This window comes from Pyrus communis, chromosome 15 (assembly GCF_963583255.1).
Source record: "Pyrus communis chromosome 15, drPyrComm1.1, whole genome shotgun sequence".
In the NCBI taxonomy this organism is placed as follows: domain Eukaryota; kingdom Viridiplantae; phylum Streptophyta; class Magnoliopsida; order Rosales; family Rosaceae; genus Pyrus; species Pyrus communis.
Genome location: NC_084817.1, coordinates 12,230,880 through 12,249,200, shown reverse-complemented (window position 1 = coordinate 12,249,200; position 18,321 = coordinate 12,230,880). Strand labels below are relative to the sequence as shown.

At 38.0% G+C, this 18,321-nt stretch overlaps 1 protein-coding gene across 2 annotated transcripts; it reads left to right on the top strand.

The window, feature by feature from the left end:
• Positions 1-2,125: 2,125 nt before the first annotated feature.
• Positions 2,126-6,251, top strand: LOC137717918 (protein kinase STUNTED-like). 2 transcript variants are annotated; one of them, XM_068457424.1, is made up of 10 exons: positions 2,126-2,562; positions 2,649-2,746; positions 2,959-3,208; positions 3,488-4,210; positions 4,312-4,560; positions 4,686-4,849; positions 4,940-5,019; positions 5,178-5,325; positions 5,422-5,571; positions 5,678-6,251. In XM_068457424.1, exons 1-10 carry the CDS (start codon positions 2,397-2,399, stop codon positions 5,918-5,920), a joined length of 2,271 nt encoding a protein of 756 aa, XP_068313525.1. In that variant the 5' UTR covers positions 2,126-2,396; the 3' UTR covers positions 5,921-6,251. The 2 variants fall into 2 exon arrangements, with proteins under 2 accessions (XP_068313525.1, XP_068313524.1); XM_068457423.1 differs by having other exon boundaries at positions 2,126-2,571.
• Positions 6,252-18,321: the final 12,070 nt, after the last annotated feature.

Here is an 18,321-nt window from a genome sequence, read left to right as displayed (position 1 = left end):
CTTGTCATTATATGTTAATTTTAAAATGAAAAACTTCTTAATCATTTCCAAGTATATCTTTTTCTGTATTTTCAATATGTTTCTATTTTTATTTGTACCCATTTTATAAGTTTGTACCAATATTCTTTTTAGTTTTAATTTGCACCAAAAAAATTTAATATAATATGTACCCATATTAAAGAAACAAGGTTTCATTCTATTAATTAGTTGATTAGAGATCAGAACTAAAATAACACTAAAATTTATCATTAATTAAGCCAAAACAAAAATATGTGAATAATATATGGCCAAATAATAAAGTTTTTATTGAGTTTTAACTAAATTATGTTTTATTTTTTACTTTGATATTAAATTCAAAAAATTAATGGTGATAATTTTTTTTTACACTTAGTAATAGTAACCAAATGACATTTTTTTTTTTTTTTGAAAAGACTATAGTGGTTACTGGTTAAAGGATACATTAGAAAGTTAATTGTGTTTGAACCTACGCCTAAGCACAATAGCATAACTCATTTCTACTACTGGTAAATGTCACTTGCAAACGACATTTTCATTTTTTTTTTTTGGTAAAATTGAGGGTCAAAAGACCCAAGAAAAAACTATTAACAAAGCGGGTATGAGGAAACCCAACAACATCCTCTAAGATCAACCTATCCACAAGAGGAGGAGGCTCATATCAAACACATTTTCTTTTCCTCTATAAGAGCAACTCCAACGTTGGAGCCCTCCCCCCAGGCTATTTACTATTCAATCCACCTTATGAACAGTAACTGCCCTTAATGAATAGTAATAGCCCTGACAATAGCCTTTGCATCTCCACCGTTACACTTCAATAGCCCTAGCAATAGGCAATAAAATATTAGTATATTTTTATTTATAAAATAATACAAAATAATTTTAATTGTAAATTTGGGTATCAAATAAATAATATATTGTTACCTGATCCGAGTAATTTTCCCCACTTTGAATATTACTACTAGTTTGTGCCAAGGCGTCTTTCCACGTACTAAATGATTGGCTAGGTAATTTCCAACGACTGGACATCGATTCTTTGGTTCTTTTCCCACCAATTTTCTCAAGATAATTGGTATGAATAAGACTCCACATTTCTCGCAACTGCATCTCATTACCCGTAAGTGAACTATGAGTAACTTCAACCTAGCTAATACACAACGCAACATCTTCAAGAAGTGAACAATTCGTACCTGCACCAGTAGTCATTTTGTTGAAAAAAAATGGATTGAAACTTTGAGACAAAGAAAAGAATGTGATTGAAAGTAGTTGAGAAAATATGAAATTGTTGTGTAAGGTAGATGATAATGAGAACGTATTTATAGAAAAGTAAAAATAATTTTTTTTTTAAAAAAAATTCAGATTTTTTTTTTGAATTTTTTATAATTTTTTTTAAATTTTTATTCAACTAATTAATCTCTGTCGTTGGATATAAAAACATTTGAATTCCAACACTCCAGATTGTGCCACATGTCACAACGGTAACTTTTCTTAATTTTAAAACTATTTTTTCTTTTATTTTTTTTATTTATAAAGCATATTAATATCCACCGTTGATCTTAGATCGAACGGTGGATATTAAATAAAACTTTTTTTTTTTTATCGTTGAGATCGAACGGTCCAAATTAAAGATCCGTTGAGATCGAACGGACCGTGGGAAGCCACGTGGCTTCCCAACGGTAACTGAAAAAGCACTGTTTTTTTTTTCTTCTGATTTTGTGTCGGCGACGCGCACCCACGCGTGAGTGGGGTGCACGTGCCTGACAGAAAAAAAATTAAAAATGGCCTAACGCCAGGCTGACGTCAGCGCTAGCGTCACATCCACTTGGGCTCTCGGGCTGACAATTCTCCACGGCCTCCACTCGGACTCTCTAACTCTGGAGCTGGTCCACAGAGCCTCGGGCCCCTTTTCTTTGGCCTGTCCCCCGAGCACCCAGCAACGTTGGGCTTGCTCTGACGTCCATGTGAGTTGAAGGTGGGCCCAACTCCACAGACCCCACATGACATCCATAACCAAAACCTTAATCACTTGCCGAAAAAGCCATTAAACAATAATTAGCACATGGTTAAAACAGCTCGATCAGAGTGAGTTGAGTTAGCGGTAAAAGTTGGTCCGCCCCCTTCTCTTAACTTTGCTACGCTTGCCCTTTCTTCTGCTGCTCTGCTCTGCTCTCCTCTCTGCCTGCTTCTGCTTTTGCTTTTGCGTCCCTGAAACTGAAAACCAACGCAAACCAACCAAACCCATCTCTCTCTCCTCTCCCCGAGCCTTTATAACCCTCCTGCCATGAATTCCCAGCACCGGCAACGGAACCACAGAGCTGCCGGAAACTGACCGAGAACCAAAACGATCCCGTTTGGACAAACGCACATTGTACTGCTTGAAAATGGGGCAAGAAGGCTGTGGCGGAGGACATGCAGAGGTGGAGAGCTGCGGTGGCCGCTCGGTTGTGGTGGGGGTGAAGCTGGACTCGAAGAGCAGGGAGCTGCTGACGTGGGCTCTGGTTAAGGTGGCTCAGCCTGGTGACCGTGTGATTGCCCTCCATGTGCCCGGTAAAAATGGTGAGTAAAATTTGGTTGAAATCTTTTGGTCGGGTGGAGTGGAAGTTTACTGGTTTTGGTGAATTGGGTAATTGCAGAAATTGTTGATCGAGATGGGAAGTCGTCGCTTCTCTCCCTTGTCAAAGCGTTTGACTCTGTTCTTGCAGTCTATGATGGTTTCTGCGACTTGAAGCAGGTTACTTTCTCGCTATTTTTTGTTGTGGTTTTCGTTAAGATTTTGTTGTCCTTTTGTATAATTTTGTCATACCCTCTGTTTGTTTCCTGAGAAAATGAAAAATGTTGCGACTTTAGAGTGAAAAATTGGAGTTCTAACCAGTTGGAGGGTCGATCATTTTTTTCAGTGCCAGAAAGTTAAAGAGTTGGGATTTCTGTTGAAAACTTTTACAGGTGGATCTCAAGCTCAAAATCTGCAGAGGAACATCTATCAAGAAAATATTAGTTCGGGAAGCGAATTCGTATACTGCAAGTAAGGTTATAGTTGGAACTGCTCAGAACCACCATAAAATCCGGTCATCGACTGCCGTGGCCAAATACTGTGCCAAGAAACTGTCTAAGGATTGTGGGGTTCTTGCTGTAAATAATGGGAAAGTTGTATTTAACAGAGAATGCTCTCAAGCAAATTACGGTAACCCCCAAGGTATTTAGATTTTGGACTTTTGGCTGAAATAATCCGCTTTTGGCATTTGGTTGCCGAAATGATCCATTTTTTGCAGTTGCTGTTATATGATCGATACGTCTTTGATATATGATTTATATGCTGTCGGTAGTTAATTTTGATCATTTCAGCAACCAAAATGTCAAAAGTGGATCATTTTAGCTAATTGCTCTTAGATTTTTCTAGTTTTGGGTTCTTTCAATGGTTTTTTAGTCTGTAATTTGTTTAGGGTGGGCTTCTGAGTTGAGTACTTGTTTGCAGGAAGCGAAGAGCATCGCTGGAACAGTTTGCTCAGTGCATTTCACCGATCAGTGCATAAGTCTTCCAAAGTACTAAAGGAAGGCGGTGACAGTGTGACCTTAAGGGACACATATTGTCAGGTTAATTGTCAAAAATTGGAGCAGGGCTTAGCCAAAGTTTTCTTGGAATGTTCTGAGTCTGTTGCAACACAGAAATGCTCAGTCTGTTCAGGGCCCTCGGTGGATAGTTCTGGTCACCAGTCTGCAGAAGTGTTCTCTGATGACGGTGAAGATAAATCTATGGCTATAGTGCCAGTACAAAAAGAAGAGGCACTAGCAGTGAGCTCAATTTCTATGTTGATCAGAGAATTGCCTGAAGTGAAACCTGGTTGGCCACTGCTTCGACGAGCTGTACTCCCAGAACGACAAATTCCTGAGAGGTTTATGGTCCGGAAGATCTCCATGGTTCAGTGGGCAATGCAGTTGCCCATTAGACAGTATTCAATTGCCAGCAATTTCGATGAAAGGAAAAATAGTTGCGATTCAGATCAACCTTCCTGTTTGAATGGAGAAAGTGGCGCAATTGTTGCAGTGGGTGGCAAGGCAATGATTGCCCCACCTTCACCGGACTACAATTCGAAAGCCCTGCCTAAAGAATTGGAGGGCCTGCATGAAAAGTACTCGGCTACATGCAGATTATTCACCTACCAGGAACTTCAGTCAGCTACATCATACTTCTTGGCCGGTATGTTGTTCAAGAAGTTCATATGTCAAATATCCTATCCATTTTCCCTGATTTCTATTGATTTGGTTTATTCAAAAATATATTTTCCTTTGTAATCCCAGACAACATCATCGGGAGGGGCGGTAGCAGTCAAGTTTATAGAGGCTGCCTTCCCGACGGCAAGGAACTGGCAGTGAAAATCTTAAAACCATCTGAAGATGTATTGAAGGAGTTTGTTTTGGAGATAGACATCATTACTACCTTAAACCACAAGAACATTATTTCCCTTCTGGGGTTCTGTTTTGAGGATAATAATCTTCTCTTGGTTTACGATTTCTTATCAAGAGGAAGCCTTGAAGAGAATCTCCATGGTATGTACTACATATTTCTCTGGCTTTTAGATATTACAATCAAGAGCAATAATTGTTTACTTGCCCTTAATTGCTGTTTGAATTCTAGCTCAATTTACAATTTTTTTCAATGTTCTCCAAATCAGGAACCAAGAAAGATCCGCTTGCATGTGGATGGAATGAGAGATATAAGGTGGCCGTGGGTGTAGCTGAGGCCTTGGACTATCTGCACACTGGCAGTGCTCAATCTGTAATCCACAGGGATGTCAAATCATCCAATATTCTACTGTCTGATGATTTTGAGCCGCAGGTACGTCTGATCAGTTTCTTGCTTCTAAAGATGCATTTGTTTATCAAATTTTCAGTGTTCGTTAATACTATTTCGGCAAGGTTTCTTCAGCTCTCTGATTTTGGACTGGCAAAATGGGTGTCAACCTCCTCTTCGCATATAACGTGCAGCGATGTTGCAGGCACCTTTGGGTTTGTAACTTCATTTCACAGCTTTGCCTTTCATCTTCTCTCTGTAGACTTCCATTTTTCTACAAAGATGAAAAAAAATTCAAATCTAGTTCTTTCTAAAGAAAACATGAAAACTGCGATATACTGATTAGTTAATAACATATTGCATTGTTCTGCAGCTACTTGGCTCCTGAATACTTCATGTATGGCAAAGTAAACGACAAAATTGACGTGTATGCATTTGGTGTTGTACTCCTCGAGCTTCTTTCAGGAAGAAAGCCTATAAGCAGTGACCATCCAAAAGGCCACGAAAGCCTAGTCATGTGGGTATGTCCTCTTTGCCCATAAGGTTTAGCAGTACTCCATGTACCTCTTGATGTTTGTCTCTTAAAAGAAGTTGAATTATTGAAACGTCTTGTACAGGCCAAGCCAATTCTAAATGGTGGGCAGGTATCCCAACTTTTAGATCCGCATTTGGGCAATAACTATGACCAGGGCCCGATAGAGAGAATGGTTTTAGCGGCCACTCTTTGCATCAGGCATGCTCCACGAGCTAGGCCCCAAATGAGCTTTGTAAGTTGGATCTGATCCCTCTTGAGTATCTTTCATCAGTTTATAGCATGCAACGAAAATATCTGAATTAATATTGACAAAATTCTCTGGGTACTTTTGAGCACAGATTGTGAAGCTCCTTCAAGGCGACGCGGATGTGACTAAGTGGGCAAGGCTGCAAGTTCATGCTGTGGAGGAATCTGATGTGCTCGAAACTGAAACATGTCCACATTCAAATCTGCAGTCTCACCTTAACCTTGCACTGCTTGATGTGGAGGATGACTCACTCTCCATGAGCAGCATTGAGCAAACTGTCTCCTTAGAGGACTACCTGAAAGGACGGTGGAGCCGCTCATCGAGCTTCGACTAACGAATTCACTAGCACAATGCTAGTAATTGCACTTCTCCATTTGTGTGATTCATTTGTATATTAATCCCTCACCAAGAAAAAAAGAAAAAAAAGAAAAGTAAAAACAAAGGCTTTTACATGTTGTGTGAGTGTTTGGGTTATAGTTGTTATAGATGGGTTTAGGATGAGAGGTTGTTTGTGTTTGTGCCCTCCTCCTTCCCTAACGGTCATAAAACTAGTCCTTATTTGTTGGACTGGTTTTCCTTGTTGGTGTCTTTTCAGTTTACTTCTTGGTCTCAATTAGACCAAGAGTTGGGAGACTCTTGTAATGTTCAAAGATGAATGTTTTTTTCCTGAGTGAGCAGAAGTCTAAATATACGGCTAAAGGAGAAAAACTTACATAAAACTGTTGCTTACCCCTTCTCTGTCTCAAAAAATTCTTGAGCCAATTGTTTACAATCGTGTATTCATTAATGTCTCTCATTACATCACTATACATGTGATGAAAAAGATACACATGACTATATGTATCCGTGATAAGTTATACTCTTTTTTTCATTTCTGTTATCAATGAAAAAGATTCACATGACTGTATTTATCATTTTTAACCAAAATTTTACCCTTCATTTCATGAGTATCATTTTTTATAACATATTTCAAATATATCCAAAATTACACCTGAAATGACCTAAATGCCCTTAATACAATGACATCCTCTCAAATATTCTGGGTTGGAATTCATAGTTTGGTGATTGGTAAACAAGTTGCGGGCATTGTCGAATTAATGGAGGACACTTGCAAATTCTCACATCTTTCTCTGAAATTCGATCACTAGACCTAATACGATTTCATTTTTCACAGTAGTGATTGATATATCATAATCCATTAATCTTTGTTTTCTTCTCTAATGGCCGGGTTTGGTGGTTATGAGATTAGGATTTCAATATGTCCAGCAAGTCTTTTTTAATCTTTTGATTTGCCCCTCTTGCTACCAAAAAAACATTTGCAGAACTACTGATTCCTATGCAGGTTATTATTGGGGGACAATTTCATTAAACATGATTTATTCCACTATCCCTTAAGAAATTGGACCCAGATGGCAAAAAAACCAGAAACTGAAAATACATGCTGCTTTCCATGGCCTTTCATGGTGTATGGAGATTGGAGAGAATATTTATTTTGCAATGTCATGGGATTTGAGAGTGTTTCATTTCAAGATATTTAAGTCTATTCAAGTTAATTTTTTGCTATATTTGAAATTTTTTATAAAACTGATATTTGTGAATTTGGGGGCTTAATTTTGGTTATAAATCATAAATACTCTAGAAAGAAAGGGTATGCAATGGGTACATAAGACCATCTCCAATAGAGAGGGCTAAAGGTTCAAAAGTCAAAATTGGTTTGATTTGCTCAAAAATTCATCTTCAACCGATAGTTGGACTATAATTTTATGGTGCCCACCAAACCATTATTTGGCCAAAGGGGCACCAGGTTGGCCAAATGTAGCCCTCCTTTTAGCCCTTTTTTAGGGGTTCAGCTCCTCAATCGCAATGATTGATTCAAATTCAATAGCTAGATTTGAAAACATCCAAAGGTAGTGTAACTAAAATAACCAATAAATTGAATGTATAAACTTAAAACTAATAAATTATTGAGAGGGCTATATTTAGCCCATTCGGTTGAGATGGTTTATGAGTATGGTCTGACACTGTTCGTTTAAAAATAATTTTGCAAGCACATAACTACGGACGGGATTATATTTAGCTCTTTCGATTGGAGATGGCCTAAGTTTTTATACTTTTGAGTACATACATACATAATTTACATATAAATTTCTAGCTTACATGAAATTGTTGCATTCCCCCTTTTTCTAAGTTTCAAGATATTCTTGGGCCAGATGAATACAACCGTCTTTCCATATCTCTCATTATGTGTTATTCATGTGATGAAAAAGATGGACACATACAATCGGTAACAAATCAAATTCTCTCTTATGTTGCTTTCATCAGACAGGAGATACATAAAGAGAAAGGGGTATGCGATGGAGATACCACCTAAGTATTTCTACTTTTGAGTACATACATACACAATTACATATAGGTTTCAAGCTTTGTGAACCACAATGTCCATAATCTAACAAAAGAAAAGGGCAATGCAAATGGAAGTCATTATCCTCCCTCCAACTTAGTAATAAACGTTAGTGAACCATACTGCGCTGTTAGATTCTTTTCCAATAACACAAATCACATGGTGCTAGATCTTTCTTATGCCTCCAAAGTCATGGCGGTCTCCCAACAACCCACAACCACCACCACCGCCACCACTTCTGTGGACCAAAATTCCCCATGAACCTCACCGACACCTCAAAACCCATTTTGGTCATGTCCACAACATCCATAAATTTCACCACAAGATATGAAGGTGAAATAAAAGGACTATTTGTTGTACCATGGTTGTCCACTTTGGTTGTGAGTATCACATGCTTGATGAGAGTGCTATTCCTTAGCTGAAATAGAGAGAATTTCCCTAGACAAATAATTGCACCACCACCTCACACTATTAGCAATAAGTTAAATCATAGGCACCAAATGTGACACAAAAGCCACTTAGTACTACGGTCTAATAGTATTTCTCTTAATTTGTAAGTGAGAGATCTTAGATTCAATTCTCGCCAAAGGCGAATTTGAACCACATTATTGCTAGTCTATTGTGACGCTAAATTCACCTTCCCTCCCCCCCCCCCCCCCCAACACAAAAAAAAAAAAAGAAAAAAAAAGTTACACAAAAAAATCCAGTCAAATTATAGGCACCAAATGTAAGAGTATTGTATAAAATGTGGAATATGTAAAAATACGAGTGAAAAGTTATATCACGTGACATTGTTTCAATATCTATGTTTGACACAAAAAAATCCAATAAATTATAGGCACCAAATGTGAGAGTATTGTATAATATGTGGAATATGTAAAAATACGAGTCAAAAGTTATATCACGTGACATTATTTCAATATCTATGTTGGGCAGATAGCTAAATTTTTCTTTTGTCTGAGCGAGCTTATACAAGCACTTTCTCTTAGCTATCTGCCTTTTCCTGCACTATTGTTCGTGGGTTTCCACGGACTTCATCTTGACAGTTGACTTCTATGTCTTACTTGATGGCTATCCTTACTTCGTGGCTATGCTCGCGAAGCTTATCGGATTTGGATGTTGCGTTTGATGAGGTGTTGCTCGGTTATGGGTGAGGATTTAAGTGGATCGGAACTTCAATGTTGGCGGCAGAAGTAGTGGAACTTTCTAGTTGCTATGTTCTGTTTTGCTTTTTGGGCCGAATTTGTTGTTAGGCCCTTTTGTAGTCTATAAGTCATCTTTGGACCCGTGGGTTGTGTATTTGTATGTTTTTTTTTTTGGTGTGCAATAAAAAGTTTGCTTACCCAAAAAATACAAAAGTTTTATTGTTTTTCTCCCAATTAAAGTGATTCCAATTTTCATTAAAAAGAAAAAGTTAATACAATGTAAGGACAACTCACATGGGGAGTCCAAAACAACCAAGCAAAAAGTCTAACCCACATATTGAAATTACACCGAATTAGGACCCTAAGAGCAACACATAAAAATAAAAAATAAAAATAAAAAAAAGATCTAAGAAGGGAAAGCAGCCACCTCTACTAAACCAGCCACACCAACCATCACCACCTAAAAGAAGGACCAAATAAATGAACGAAAAATGGGGGTAAATGTAGGTTGGTGAGGAAAAAAAACTTGAAAAAAGCACTTTAAAAATGTGCTACTGAAGAAGATCCTTTAAGGAGGCACCCTATGAGGTGAGTTATAGGCCTAGGGTCGTGATGAATGATAATTTCTAGAAAAAGAAAAAAGGCATCAATTCTAGACCTGAGATAAGCTCAGAATAAATTAAGACCTACTCAAAGAACATAGAAACACAAGTCCAGAGTAATAGCAGTCGAGAATAAAACCCATAATAAAGAGCAAAAGCGATAACGGGTTGGGGAAAGAGAAAAACATTCTAAAAATTAGGGAATGAAATGTTTTAGGGTTGTTTTTGGGGGAGAGTGCTAAGAAAATTGAAAAAGTTTAAACATTGGTACAGTAATGATAAAAAAAAAAAAATTTGTATTTCTCCGGAATATAAGATAGTTTGGATTTTGAAACTGTTAAACCTTAAAATTTATAATTTATAATTTCAACAATGTTATGAATATGAGAAAATATGTGATTGTGTAAATCCTAGTTAGATTTGGATTCTAGATTGTCCATTATTCTAGTGATTCTTTCCCTATAGGATTTTACTTGGAGGAGAAGGTATACCTTTCCTCTTGGTTTACTATAAATAAAGGCACTGACATAGGGAGAATCATAAAATCCCTAAGAATTCTACAATTTCTCCACTTTCTCTATTGTTGCCGCACCTTCTGTTTCAGATAAAAAAAAATTAATAGTGAAAAAATCTAGTGTATAAACCATAGAACTGACAATTGAGGTTTCTCAAGTTTGACAAAAAGAAAAAATAAACTGAATTGTGAGACATGTCTTGCTTTAGAAGCCGATCAAAATTCAAAACATGTTGTGATCTATTTTATCTGAGGTAGAGAGAGGGTGCGACAATAGTAGAGAGAGTGGGCAAATGGTAGAATGCTTAGGGATTGTTGTGATTCTCCATATGTCAGTGCCTTACAATCTTATAGGGGAAGAATCACTAAAATTTACACAATCACAATTACAAAATATTTATAATACTCACCCTTGAGTGTGTAAATGCTCAAGTAAATGCAACACCAGGTTTGGCAAAGTTGAGAAAGTCGACTTGTCGTCACTAATCTGGGAACATGCTAGTCAGCATAACCAACAAAGGGTGAATTCGAGAACCAAGAAAGGCAACCAATCCACTTGAGAATTCATAGAGATAGAACAAACCTAAATCCATCATACTTTTGAGGTAGTGGAAGATGTCTTTAACACCTGTCTAGTGTCTGCGTGTAGGTTTATTGCTGTATCTCGCTAAAAGATTCATAGCGAATGAGCTGTCCAATTTAGTGCAGTGAGCTAAGTACAATAATGCGTAAATTGCACTAAGGTAAGGAACTTTTGGTTCCAAGACCTTTTCCTCATCGTATTTAGGGCGGAAAAGATCTCGTTTTGGGTCTAGCGTTCGAAGGATCATGAGAGTTCTCGAAGGCTTTGCTTTATCTTCATTAAAATGATGCAACACCTTACGGGTGTAGTTCATCTGATGAAGAAGAATACCATTCAAATAGTGCTCGATCTCCAAGCCTAGAAAACTTCTATTTTTTCCTAGATCTGTCATCTCAAATTTTGACTTTAGGTGCGTAGTGATTCTCTCAAGTGTTTCAAAGTCACGATGAGGTTCATGTCATCGATATAAACTACAAGTATCGCAAAATCAGAATGTGACTTCTTAATGAACATGCAAGGGCATAGTTTGTTGTTCACATATCCTTGACTAGTCAAATACTCACTCAAATGATTGTACCACATCCATCCGGATTTCTTCAACCCGTAGAGTGAACACCTCAATCTGATCAAGAGGGTATTCCAAAGTCTAGAACTATTTGATCCTGTAAATGGAGTCCTCCTGGAACTTTAATGTGGATTTCTGTATCAAAATCCCTGTAAAGATACGTGGTTACCACATCCATGACTTGCATGTCTAGCTTTTTGAAAATAACCAAACTGACAAGGTAGCGAAATGTTATTGCATCCATAATTGGCGAATAAGTTTTGTCATAGTCAATTCCAGGCGTTGAGAGAATCCTTGAGTAAAAAGACGATCCTTGTATCTCAAAATGTGATTCTTCTCATTTTGCTTTCTTATGAAAACCCACTTGTAACCAACATGCTTCACATGTGAAGGTATAAGAATTACCCTGAATATGTTTGACGTCAACATTCATCAATAGTACGGGGTTCAATGTCATCACTCTGCATAATTTCAATAAATATTGCATATGCTAATGCATTGTTGATTAGCATCTCATTCCTTACCCAAATATTATCCAAGCTAACATAGTGGACCAAAATCTCTCGATTTTTGGGAGGTGGATTATTCTCTTCCAGGACACTTCCATAATCTAGAATTTGCTTATGTATCAAATAGGATGAGTAAGCGATGGTCAGATTCACTTTAATTTCACTAGCTTGTGCCATGGATTTCCTCTTTCAAGGGTGTAAATCCTCTGAACCAAGTGGTCTACCACGCTTCTAGGTGGGAGTGGATGATTGGCTGGCCGCTAGAGTGTTGGGAACTCCATGAGGTGGTGTAATTTGCTCAACGCGCCTATGGCGTCCAATCCTTATGGGACACGGGTTCAATGCTCGTACGGTACGTCGATCTTTGCTGGCATATTTACAACTGGTATATATGATCTTGTCACTTTCACTAGATCGGTAAAAGTATCCAACAAGCTTTGAGCAACGCTCTAAAGATCTAGGATTCTTAGCACTTCAATTTCAGATTAAGCTATCCAGAAATCTAAATGAGACATAGTGGGAGTCATACACAATAATTCACATTGTTCTTTTGAAACGGTCACATTCTTATCTCCCCTTAATGGCAGGAAGACTGTCTCATAAAAGTAACAATCTGCGAAACGAGCGGTAAAAAGATCATCTGTCAAAAGTTCTAAGTAACGAATGATTAAGGATAATTATATCCGACATAGATTTCTATCCTTTGTTAGGACCCATTTTTGTACATAAAGAAGCGCAATCGACACATAGACTGCACAACCAAAGTCATGCAGACGTGAGATGTCGGGCTCATATCCAATTACCAATTGAAAAGCGGTATGAGGTTAGGTCGTGAAGGGGCCTCAGGCATACCAACATCGTTGTGGGAAGTATTACATGGCCCAGGTAGGAATCGAAAGTTTGGTTCACATGACCAAAGTCCAAGTGATTAATTGAAGTAATTAACAAACGTTTATATCAGGCTGTTCTGGGTATAAACATGGGATACAAGATTTTCTACTTCAATTCTGATGGACATGCAATAGTCATCGAAGGCTTTCGATGTGAATTCTCTAGCATTATCCAATTAAATCGACTGGATTGGATAATTAGGGTGGTGAGCCCTTACCTTAATAATTTAAGCTAGGAGTTAAGATAATGCATCATTTCTTGTGGACAAGAAACACATGTGACCAATGTGTAGAAGAATCAACCAATACAATAAAGTATCTAAATATTCCACAAGGAAGTTGACCAGACAACAAATGTCTCCCTGAATTCTTTGAAGAATGGAGGATCCATGAGAATCTTGTTTGTAATGGTTTTATAATTAACCTACCTAGTGAACAAGTTTGACATAAGAAATCCTTGGGAATGTAGCCTAATCCTTCAATAAGGAGATGCCCATGTGGAACTTTGAGGATACAGCACATCATACTATATTCAAGATGTCCCAATCGATCATGCCATACCAAAGTTTGATTGCAAGCCCCAAGATAGGTCTGACCACATAATGGCTCCTTATAGAACGGATGGTTGTAGTGTACAATCCAATTGGGAGACACTCTATCTTCTCTAGAGTACGTTTCTAGCCATATTCATAGGAAGTAATGCAAAGAAACTCAACTCCATTTTCTACAAAGGTTTTAGTTTGATATTCGTTCACTCTAGAAAACTCAACAACGCTCTTCCAGAATGTGGAGAATAAAAAGCCTCTTTAATGGTCAAGATAGTACCATTGGACAACATTAGTCGGGCAACACCATACCCCTCAATCAGGTTAGGAGAGCCTTAAAGGGTTATTTTAGGTATGAAATTAGTAAAATAGATGCAATCATGCAAAATGGTGTGCGTGGGTGCACTATCTTCCAAAATACTAACTTCCCCACTAAACATACCTAGAAATAAATTAATTGAATTGATCACAAGTATAAGGAAATTGAAAAAAATTCATGCATTCAGTATTGTTCAAGAAAATAATCCATAAAAACAGACACCAACAAATTAAATATAATGTTCAAAACTTAAACAAAAATCGTAGGGGGTTCGGCCACATAGGGAATTCAGCCAACATGTGGTCCAATGTCTAAGAATCTATTCTTCCATCGGAGCAGTTGCTTCATAAAAGTCAGAAACCACCATCTTTATAGTTTCAGGTTCCACCACTTGAGCAAAGTTTGATTCAAATTTCTGGTGACGAGAATGATACTCAGCTACGACATTGGCAGGAGCTCGACATACACGGGATCAATGGTCATTTGAACCACAACAATAACTCATATTCGCATTCATGGTGTCAAGTGCTTTGCCTTTGTTTTTGAAGTTCAAGGCATCGGGAGCAGGTTGTGGCACCTTTGGTGTCGGGTTTTCCTGGTTCTTTGTTCGAAAACTGTGGGTTCGAATTTTTATGAACTTCAGGTTCGGTTCCTACAAGAAAACACAATATATATGAAGAAATATGAAATAGATAAATGCATGTACGTCTTCAAGGCCTAAGAAATGGGTTGTTGTTGGATTGCGGGCCAACAAAGAAAATGGGTAAAAAATTAATAAAACCCAATAAATAATGTCTAAAAGAATCAGGGGTTGAAAATTGTTGGTGGTCCAAGATTGGACCAAAGACCACATAGGCTGGGTCACCAGAATATAAAAACTGGTGCCTTTATTGTAATACCCAGATTATTTTTAAATATGTACTTTAATTATAAAATTCAAATGGGGAAAATGTGAAATTCCGTTCCTAGATTTTATTATTAAATATTCTGTAGTTGTAATCAGAGTTACGACGTATTTATATTTAACTCGTATATTTGTTCAATAAGTGAAAGGACGAAAATGCCCCTAGTTGGCTAAACATATTTATACGAGGACGATTTTATCCTTATATGCTTCTTAGTATTTCTTGGCATATTTGGATAGAGGGTGATCCTATAAGTTTGTAGGATAAAAATGTTCACGAAACGGAGTAATAACGAAGGAGATATAAACGAATAAAGGCAAGGGCAACATGGTCATTTGACCACTTATCTAGAAGGCTCCAACTTTGCTGGAGCAACCATCTGTGATGCCATGTGTGTGGCTGTGATGGAGAGAGGAGAGAAGAAAAGAAAGAAAGGAGAGAGTGAGTGGGCTAATAGGGAGAAAAGGAAATGAGGGGAAGGAGGGAACCTGATCCCTCGACCTGTTTCCCTTTGCAACCGACCCGACAGAAACCATGGAATCTGATGCTTTCTTTGGCCAAATTCTGGCGAATTGCATTGAGGCACCACCTGAAAAGTTATCGTCGACCTCTTCTCTTCCATTTTCATCAAAAACCAGAGTCAATTTGGCCTTGGTTTCATGATGAACTCTCCAGCGAGTTCGTGGGGTGCATGGTGGTGATTTGCCATTTCTTAAGGTAATACAGTCGACCACCACACTAATAGACTCCCCTTAACCTCAGGAACAAGTCCCATGCATTGGTTGAGGAGTCGGAGTTTGTTTTGGCGTCGAATCGAGAACACCCCATTTATAGGGTTTCTAATAGATGGAGGAAAATTTCAGGTATTTCCCGGCCGAATTGGACTTTGGTTCAGGTACAAATTTTTTTTTTTTCTCACTTAGCTCTATATGCTTGTAAAATTTGGAAATTTTTGGAGTTCGTCGGAAAATTAGGTTTCCGGTCGCAGGAAATTTACGATGGCGCATGGCCAGTGGGCCGATGCTGCCTTTTTACGCTAATTTTGATATTATGATTTCATTTTTGGTATATGTTTGATGTGATTCAATTGTTTGAATCTAGTATTGAATATATTTGTTACTTGAATATTTTCGGAAACGATTTAATTGAATAGTGTATTACGAATGGCTTGATCCCGTTTGAGGGTACGTAGGCAGTCTAACAAGAAGGTTAGATGCAACCATAAAATAACCGAAATTTAATTTTGTGAATAATTGTCAAGGAAAGAAATTTATTTTGGTTAAAAGCGTAAAGATTAACCATGACTTATATTTGGCCGACCACTACTGTTAGCTTCTGAATTAATTTTTGGGTTGTTACATTTATGCCCAAACTTAGGATTAACTTGTCATCCAACATCGCTACAAATTGGTTCGTGGAAGAACTTACGAAGGCTATATCTTCAACAGAAGTCAGCATGACTGTTGGTTTATCAAGTTCGGGGGAGACCTTTGCTGTCTACTCTGATTATGGTAGAGGCACCACCTGGAACTCTGAAAAAGTTAGTACTAATTATGATGAGAATATTATTGTTTCGAATGATGGGAATGTCAATTTTATTGGAAGGCAAGCATCTCCAGATGGTGCCTCTAGACCATTTGTTATTTGTGGCACCAAAACATCTTCAAAGGTTGCAAGTTCAATTGGAGATAGTAAGAGTGTTAAATTTAGGATTAAAAACGAGAGAAAATTTAGGACTCTGTTAGACTCTTCAAGGGCTTCCAACACTTATGTAGAGCCTAGAAATATTTCTGCACGTGAAAATTCTGTGTATACAACAGTAAGTTCATCCCTGAAGGATGCTAGTGCAGAAGTTGCTGTTTCTGGTGTTGAAAGTTTAGATATTAGCTCAGAACCTGATAATGATGGGGTCAGTGTTCTGCGCAGGAACAGCTCACTAGTTGGGATTTGTGAGGCTAAGTTATCAGCTAGAAGTGATGTTAACTCTGATCCTAATGAAACTTCACCGAAGTATATAAAGAGGAAAAAAGTATCCACCTCTCATTTGGTAAGGACTACATCTCAAACCATTGACAGACCTGCAGATAAATGTACACCTTATGTAGAAGCACCTTGGACTAATGATGATACAACACAAGAAGACGAGTTGCTGCTTCTAACATACATTTTCTCTCTGCTACTGCTAATTTAATGCCTTCTCAAGAGGGAAACACTGTATTACTTGAGGATAATTTAGCAGCTGTAGCAGCAGCTAGGCATGCCCTAACTAATGATGGTCTGAATTTTAAGCACCAAGGTGTTGAATCCTGTTCAATTTATGAAGAATCAGTTCCGGATACATCTTTCCTTTGCCCATCACAATCGAGAAACGAGTAGAAAGAGGCTGGTACTCAAGTTATGGTTGTAAGTAGTCATCAGCTTGACATTATGGACACAGAAAGTAACCAGGAAGAAATTTTTGATACGTTTGCAACAGATGAGCAAGTTATGATACATGGCGAGACTGCTCCATGCATCGTTTCTTCAGAGGTCCAGCTTCCAAACTCAAGCAATAAATTATCCTGCACAGACAAGGAATCAAATTATGTCTCTGTTAAGGAGAAATTGCCCGTTGCATCAAATTGTCTGTTGCTATGCGCCAACGAAAATGAAGTATATACTCATAACTCTAATAATGAAGGAATGGAGTTTGTGTGTGATATAGTATCAGATAAGGGTTCTCCAGAAACTTCAATTGATGTGCCTTACTTGCAGTTGTTACCTTGTAGTCCATCAGTTATCAAAATTTCAGATGAAAAAGCTGGTGAAGTTGACCAAAAATTGGATTTGAAGTCTGTGGTTAAAGGTGGTTCAAATGCATCTGCACGAAATGCATTATCAGGTGGTGCCAAATCAATGATGGGGAAGTCAGTAGCTTTGTCATTGCAAGATATCAAAAAGGCAACTCATGGTTTGAATCTTGTAAGCACGGAATCTAGTTTGATGAACTAGCTGGGTCAAGCAGCTACTAGTGGGATTGTGCATGGTTGTCCATATTTTGTCTCTTCTACCTCAATGAAGATTGCCTCTTCAACTCATATTGCAAAGCCTCGAACTTGGCATTGAAATGGTAATCCATCTTCATCTCCTCTTCCTGTAAGTATGCCTTTCTCTAGTATTGTTCCACCCCAAAGGCAGTTGCCACAAAGAAATGGAAAATTTCGAAGTAATTCTTATGTGCATAAAGGTAACAGCCTCGTTAGAAAACCTCCAGTTGCTGCTCTGCAAAGTTCACATGGGTTTAGTTCAGCCATTTATCGGTTGAACTCTTTAGGTATAGATGGGTTGAAGAAGAGTGCAAGATTTGACAGTAGGGTTGATGTGAAAAACCCTTCAAGTCTCATGAGAACGGGAGAAACGAATGCTCCCTTTGATAGGCCGACACCCCAACTACCTATTGCACCCAAATTCTCTCCTTGTACGGCCACCTCTTTCGGGGTTCGTGCATCATCCCCAGTGTCTGAGCCTCTTAGTGGTGAAACCAAGTTAGATCCTATGAATTCTCTGGACACCAAAGATGCACAAACAATTGTCAAGGACTCATCGATAACTTCCAAAAATTGGGAAAATCATAGTGGCCCCCTCAATAAGTTGGAAAACCAGACTGTACTACATAATGGGAATTTGGCACCTCCAAATACCAAGAATATTGTATATGTAAAGCGCAAGTTAAATCAGTTTCAGCAAAGTATGTTGGTTGATTATTAAGGATCTGATG